Source organism: Astyanax mexicanus, unplaced genomic scaffold, assembly GCF_023375975.1.
Source record: "Astyanax mexicanus isolate ESR-SI-001 unplaced genomic scaffold, AstMex3_surface scaffold_31, whole genome shotgun sequence".
NCBI lineage: Eukaryota > Metazoa > Chordata > Actinopteri > Characiformes > Acestrorhamphidae > Astyanax > Astyanax mexicanus.
Window position 1 is genome coordinate 1,084,273 of NW_026040041.1, and position 7,534 is coordinate 1,091,806.

General features: G+C 36.5%; 3 protein-coding genes across 13 annotated transcripts in view; all 3 read right to left on the bottom strand.

The window, feature by feature from the left end:
- Window positions 1-7,534, bottom strand: part of LOC125788909 (zinc finger protein 729-like) — a 90,891-nt gene that overhangs the window by 41,616 nt on the left and 41,741 nt on the right. Inside the window, exon 1 of one of the 7 annotated variants that reach the window (XM_049472844.1) lies at window positions 4,874-4,908. The exons of the other annotated variants lie outside the window; for them this stretch is intronic. The gene's annotated coding sequence lies outside the window, so the exon portion shown is untranslated. Of the gene's footprint in view, window positions 1-4,873; window positions 4,909-7,534 lie in introns of those variants that run through there. 7 annotated transcript variants of the gene reach the window in all.
- LOC103034338 (gastrula zinc finger protein XlCGF26.1) overlaps window positions 1-7,534 on the bottom strand; it is a 73,122-nt gene that overhangs the window by 23,859 nt on the left and 41,729 nt on the right. The window contains exon 1 of one of the 5 annotated variants that reach the window (XM_049472858.1): window positions 4,874-4,908. The exons of the other annotated variants lie outside the window; for them this stretch is intronic. The gene's annotated coding sequence lies outside the window, so the exon portion shown is untranslated. Of the gene's footprint in view, window positions 1-4,873; window positions 4,909-7,534 lie in introns of those variants that run through there. 5 annotated transcript variants of the gene reach the window in all.
- On the bottom strand, window positions 2,573-4,960 carry LOC111189525 (zinc finger protein 271-like). The gene is made up of 2 exons (XM_049472866.1): window positions 4,874-4,960; window positions 2,573-4,601 (listed from the first exon to the last, which is right to left on the bottom strand). The coding sequence occupies exon 2, from the start codon at window positions 4,433-4,435 to the stop codon at window positions 3,185-3,187; it is 1,251 nt and encodes a 416-aa protein (XP_049328823.1). The 5' UTR covers window positions 4,436-4,601; window positions 4,874-4,960; the 3' UTR covers window positions 2,573-3,184.

The following is a 7,534-nucleotide window of genomic DNA, read 5'->3' on the forward strand; positions in this document are numbered from 1 at the left end:
GACATTAGACATTAGAAATTCCTTTGCTTATGTTCAAACCTTTCTAGAAAATAGCATTTCATCACTATATACCTATTTTTCTTTAGAATTTTATATATTTCTGCATAAATATGACCTAAAACAAAAGTCTTTAAACTGCATTTTCGCATTATTTCTTTTGAAAACAATGTACAGCTCTGGAATAAATAAAGGGAGCACTTCAGTTTTTGAATCAGTTTCTCTGATTTTGTTATTTATAGGTTTATGTTTGAGTAAAATGAACATTGTTGTTTTATTCTATACAGACAACATTTCTCCCAAATTCCACATAAAAATATTCTCATTTAGAGCATTTATTTACAGAAAATGAGAAATGACTGAAATAACAAAAAAGATGCAGAGCTTTCAGACCTCAAATAATGCAAAGAAAACAAGTTCATATTCATAAAGTTTTAAGAGTTCAGAAATAATCAATATTTGGTGCAATAACCCTGGTTTTTAATCACAGTTTTTTTTCATGCATTTTGGCATCATGTTCTCCTCCACCAGTCTTACACACTGCTTTTGGATAACTTTATGCTGCTTTACTCCTGGTGCAAAAATTCAAGCAGTTCAGTTTGGTTTGATGGTAAAATCAAAGAAACTCATCATTTTTAAGTGGAACTTCCTTTTACAATATAGAACACATCTTGGTGCAATAATGACTACATAAACTCACTCACTTAATAAACTTAGATACAGCAATAACTCTGCATCTACCAGGTCATAGTTCATACCTAATATTGTGCTTAACAGGATGGAAAAAAATGTCTTATTGTGCCTAATACAAATACGGCAATTATTTTTGATTTCCACATAACAGATCCCCAAAAATGTACTAATAATAGTAGAATAAAGAATAAAGCTTTAATACATTGTCTCATTTTAGGTTCCTGGATTTTAAAGCATATTTTTGGTTGAGTTACGATACCCAGCAATATGCATGGTATGTCTTGTAAAAGAAAAGTGCATTTAGGTATAGATTTTAAAAGTATACTTAACATGGAAAAGTACATACTTTTTTTTTTTAAATATGTACTTAAAAACACACTAAATGTACTATTTTGGCACAACCTATTTCAACTTAATTATATTTCAGTTGTAATTAAGCTATATTTAAACATATCATAAAAGCATTAAATTGAGCTTTTGAGTGCTTTTTTTGTATAACTTATGCAAAGTTAAATAGACTTAAGTACGTGTTTTTTAAACATTTTCAATACACCTGAAATATAGAGTAAAAAACTACACTACAGTGCACTTTTCGCAGTATTTAATGCCAGTATATATATTTGCATAAAGTATATTATATGGAAAAAGCAATTTTAGTGTTCATTACCTAATTTGAACATCTTACTTTTACAATAAGACACAATAAAATCACTTTGGATTAATGGTTTTTAAAGCATATTTTTGGTTGAGTTATGATACCCAGCGACTAAATGAATTGTTAAACAACCTGTCGTGATTTTCTTGAGCGTTGGAGAAGTATAAATATTAATAATAATAGAAGAAAACAGTTTTTAAGCACCTCTATTACCTTACCTTTAACTGGTAAAATGTATATTCTGTGATCCAGACACATTTAAAATTAGAGGAGCCCCATAAACGACAGATTAACTAATATTGATTAAGTATTTAAATTACTGGTATAGATTTCACATCATGAAAAACACTTCACTTGCAATTTCTACCTGTTCCTAACTGTTCATATCAAGAATTAAATTCAAATTATTAATTCAGCAACATATTATTACTTATTACTATTTATTATAATTATTACTATTTATTCGGTAAATGTCATTTTATTAATTCACCGTATTTTCACATTGCGTTCACATTACCAAGCTGAAGTGATTCAAATCAGATTTTTTTGCTCAATATGTCTCAGATCAGATTTCTTCATGTCTGTGTGAACGTGACAAATCATATTTGATTCACTTTCATAAGTGGTCCTAAATCGGATAAGTATCCAATTCACAGACATGCAACAGGAATGTGAGCGGTCAAATCAGAATTCATGCTCTATCTTTTTGCTTTTACGCATTAGCATTAGTGCTACATGCTTCTCTCTTGTACCCACACTGTATCTCTTGGTGCAGCTGTGCAGCTATAGCTGCAAAAAAAAAAAACAGCAAAAGCAAACCACCTGTCCTTTTTTCACCTCCTGGACCTGAGCATGAACTTCAGAGCAGCTGTTTACTGTTTCTCCACTCCAGCAAAAGATGCTCCACATATGAGCTGCTAACTCATCCATTTCCCTTTATAAAGCTACGAGTCTCTCCTCTCTCTAATATGAGGGGTTTTGTTGTTGGTGAAGAAGGAGGCGTTTATACAGGTATCAATGTGCAAAATCTGATTTGAGCAACGTGGCTTGTAATGTGAACGAAGGCTAAATCTAGCACTATAAGGTCATTGCACAGTCAAATAAAGTCATACGTGTTCACACTTTCTGACTATTTGAAATTTGGTTTACAGCTGGAAGGATTATTCTCTAAGTGCAACTAAAGAACATACAAAGAACATGCAGAATTCAATGCATAGTTGGTTCTCAGAATAATTCCGCTTTTTGAAATAAGCAGTTTATTTTCAACAAGCTTTTAATGAACTAATCTAAATCCAAAGTAAGAGAGAGTTTTTACATCATATCAAAACATAATGTCACATTGAAACATTACAAATTATTCAGAAATTGCAATTTCTATTTTACTTCCTTCCTAATACATTTGTGTATTTTCAAATGTGAGCATTAGAATTTGCTTCCACTTTCAGTGATACCACTTCGCTCATCATGAATGCGCTGGTGTCTTTTACAGGCACTCTCTAAAACTCATCCCACATTCTGAGCAGTAATACGGTTTCTCTGTGGTGTGTACGCGCTGGTGTGATATCAGACAACTCTGTTCAGAGAACCTCTTCTTACAATGGGAGCACTGATACGGTTTCTCTCCAGTGTGAATGCGCTGGTGCCTTTCGAGGGTAGTACCCTGCCTAAAACTCAATCACAATCAGAGCACTGATACGGTTTCCCTTCTTTGTGAACGCACTGATGTGATATCAGATAACTCTGTTGATGGAAACTATTCTCACACTCCGAACATCGATATGGTTTCTCTCCAGTGTGAATGCGCTGGTTTTTTTTTTAGCGTATTACTCAGTCTAAAACTCAATCCACACTCGGTTTCTCTCTGGTGTGAATGCGCCGGTGTTTTTTGAGGGAATCACTCAGTCTAAAACTCTTCCCACACTCGGAGCACTGATACGGTTTCTCTCCGGTGTGAATGCTCTGGTGTAAAATCAGACCAATCTGTTGATAGTAACTCTTCTCACACTGCGAGCACTGATACGGTTTCTCTCCGGTGTGAATGCGTTGGTGATTTCTGAGGGTATCATTCAGTCTAAAACTCTTTCCACACTCGGAGCACTGATACGGTTTTTCTCCGGTGTGAATGCGCTGGTGTGTTTTGAGGTTGGTACCGTTTCTAAAATTCTTTCCACAATCTGAGCAGTAATACGGTTTCTCTCCAGTGTGAATGCGCTGATGTGATATCAGATCCTTCCGATGATTAAAACTCTTTCCACAATCGGAGCACTGATACGGTTTCTCTCCGGTGTGAATGCGCTGGTGTCTTTTGAGGTTGGTAACGTTTATAAAATTCTTTCCACAATCTGAGCAGTAATACGGTTTCTCTCCAGTGTGAATGCGCTGATGTGATATCAGATCCTTCCGATGATTAAAACTCTTTCCACAGTCAGAGCACTGATACGGTTTCTCTCCAGTGTGAATGCGCTGATGTAAAATCAGACCACTCTGTTGATAGTAACTCTTCTCACACTGCGAGCACTGATATGGTTTCTCTCCGGTGTGAATGCGCTGGTGTTTTTTGAGGGTATCATTCAGTCTAAAACTCAATCCACACTCGGAGCACTGATACGGTTTCTCTCCGGTGTGAATGCGCTGGTGTGTTTTGAGGTTGCTACCGTCTCTAAAATTCTTTCCACATTCTGAGCAGTAATACGGTTTCTCTCCGGTGTGAATGCGCTGGTGTGTTTTGAGGTTGCTACCGTCTCTAAAATTCTTTCCACATTCTGAGCAGTAATACGGTTTCTCTCCAGTGTGAATGCGCTGGTGTCTTTTGTGGGCAGTACTCTGCCTAAAACTCAATCCACAGTCAGAGCACTGATACGGTTTCTCTCCAGTGTGAATGCGCTGATGTAAAATCAGACCTCTCTGTTGATGGAAACTCCTCTCACACTCCGAGCACTGATACGGTTTCTCTCCAGTGTGAATTCGCTGGTGTTTTTTGAGGGAATCGCTCAGTCTAAAACACAATCCACACTCTGAGCACTGATACCGTTTCTCTCCGGTGTGAATGCGCTGGTGTTTTTTGAGGTTTCCACTTTCTTCAAAACTCATCTTTCACTGTAAGCATTGACAGTTTCTTTCTTGTATAAAAATAAAGGTATGTTTCGTAATCACTTTTTTTCCAAAAAAATCTTCTGCCGTGGGGAGGTGTCTCTTATCCAAGGAAGGAATCCAGAAGGAGCAGCAGAAGACTTGCGAAGAGAAATTTCATTCCATTCTGGAGAAGGAAGAAAAGTAACACAAGCTTGTCACCAAAAATTCACATGCATAACTAGATTGGCATTTTTATTTGGTTTGATTTCCAACATGCATAAACAATGCTCATTGGACGCATACATTGACTTGCAGTTAACTGTGTATTCCAGGATTTTTTCATTGTACCATAAAGGTTTGCTTTAGCCCTATCTGAGGATATGGTGTGGGGAGCGTACACACAATACAGGTATCCAATGTTAGCATTGTGAGTAACGGTGTAGTAGAGTTCTTTACCTGCAGCAGATCAGATCCTGTTTCTCTATAAAACACTGCGGACTGAGAGCTTCTTCTTCTTCTACACTTTATTATCTTTGGAGAAGCAGCACCTCCACCTGGACTGGAGGAGAACTTACACTGTGGTTTATAGAGTTTTCTTAAAGATACAGGACACTAATGTGTTTTTTTTATCAGTCAAAGTAGCTCTAGTTTATACCAAGAAACTAGCATGATTCCAAGTATTCTAAAGATTGGCACTAATAAGCTTTTTGAGGTTTTTATGGTTGTTCCCAATAATGGAATGAATTGTGAACATTTATAACATACTTTAGCAGTTTTCAAAGCCATCCCACTAAACATTAGACGTCTTACGGACGTGCAGATCATGTCTTTATTGCATCCGTCGATTCCAAGACCAGTTCTGAACTTCTACACGACGTGCAAACTAGGTCCGCTATTTGGACTAACTGTGACTTCACTTGGGCGTCAAAATGCATTTAAACATTTGAACGTCGGACCAGGTAACTTTTTTGGACGTCATGGGGACGTCTGAGACAGGTGCTGGAAATATACAGTACAGGCCAAAAGTTTGGACACACTTTCTCTTTTTCAATGCGTTTTCTTTATTTTCATGACTATTTTATATTGTAGATTCTCACTGAAGCATCAAAACTATGAATGAACACGTGGAGTTTTATGTACTTAAAAAAAAAGGTGAAATAACTAAAAACATGTTTATATTCTAGTTTCTTCAAAATAGCCCCCTTTGCTCTGATTACTGCTTTACACACTCTCTGCATCAGTCTTGAAAGAAGGAAGGAGTTCCCAGAGGTGATTATTAGCACTTGTTGCCCCTTTGTCTTCTTCACTCTGTGCTCCAGCTCACCCCAAACCATCTGGATTGGGTTCAGGTCCGGTGACTGTGGAGGTTCAGCTAATTTTTTATTACATTACATTACATTACATTACATTTGGCAGACGCTTTTGTCCAAAGCTACTTACAATAGTCAAGTACAATGTAAAATAAGTTTAAAGGTAAAAACATCTTTGGATAGGGATAAAAGGAGGTCAAAGGGGAATAATAGGATAGAGGAGTGAAGGAGGGGAAGAAGGAAATGAGGTTAGAAGTAGTTAGTTAGTTAGAGGTGTTAGGAGAGTAAGTGCTCTTTGAAGAGCTCTGTCTTCAGGAGTTTATTAAAGATAGTGAGAGATTCTCCTGATCTGGTAGTGGAAGGTAGTTAGTTAGAGGTGTTAGGAGAGTAAGTGCTCTTTGAAGAGCTCTGTCTTCAGGAGTTTATTAAAGATAGCGAGAGATTCTCCTGATCTGGTAGTAGAAGGTAGTTAGTTAGAGGTGTTAGGAGAGTAAGTGCTCTTTGAAGAGCTCTGTCTTCAGGAGTTTATTAAAGATAGCGAGAGATTCTCCTGATCTGGTAGTAGAAGGTAGTTTGTTCCACCATTGGGGAACTCTGTATGAGAACAGTCTGGATTGCTTTGTGTGAATGTTTGGCAAAGCGAGGCGACGTTCACTGGAGGAGCGCAGCGGGCGGGAGGTAGCGTAAGCCTTCAGGAGTGAGTGCAGGTAGGAAGGAGCTGTTCTGTCATCACCTTGTAGGCGATTGTAAGAGTTTTGAATTTGATGCGAGCATCAACTGGTAGCCAATGGAGCTCAATGAGCAGCGGGGTGACATGTGCCCGTTTTGGCTGGTTGAAGACCAGACGTGCTGCTGCATTCTGGAAGTACAGAGTACATTAAGTACATAAAACTCCACATGTGTTCATTCATAGTTTTGATGCTTCAGTGAGAATCTACAATGTAAATAATCATGAAAATAAAGAAAACGCACTGAAAAAGAGAAGGTGTGTCCAAACTTTTGGCCTGTACTGTATATTATCAAAGAATAAACTTATTTGTTTATTTATAACATATAAACATTGTTGTTATCAATACGGTTAATAAATATCAATATAGATTATTTATGATTAAGCATTGTTTATTACTAATTATTTAGTTGAGTACATCATATTTTTCTATCTTTTTAATTAATTAACAACTTTAGGTATTTAATTACAAATGTATTTTTTATTTGGCAATGCAATTTGTGGAACAGTTGCCATCTTCTGAAATGGAACTACAGCTATGCACAAAGCCTAGAGGTAGTAGGTCTATAAAAATGATGTCTAAAATAAGTCTAATTTTTACATAGAAAAGACATCTACAATGACCTCATTTGGACTAGAATTAGCCCTTAATTTGGAGGTCTGGGGAACATCAATATAAACATGCAAAAATGACCACAAAAAGACGTCGTTTCAGTGTTTCTTTGTGTAGTTGGATTTCTTTTAAGATGGATGCTTTTAAAAAAAGAAACATAACACAGAATATGGTTTCAAATATTGTTTTTCTTCTTTTAAATTGCCAGTTTAAGGTGGGTTGTGCTGGACTGGAGCTGGTTTACCAGCATACCAGTGTTTTTTTATTCCCAAATGACGAAAACTAAAACTACTGAAAAACGAAGAAAAATCCTATATCCTATCATTATCCTGAGTCGTTTAAACTATTGGCACCTTCTGCTTCTCTTTAAATTACAAAAGTGAGTGTAGTAAGCACTTTATTCTCAGCCACCTTTTAATCAAAAAGAATAGTTTAACAATGTTAAATTTTAACATTGCATCACATTA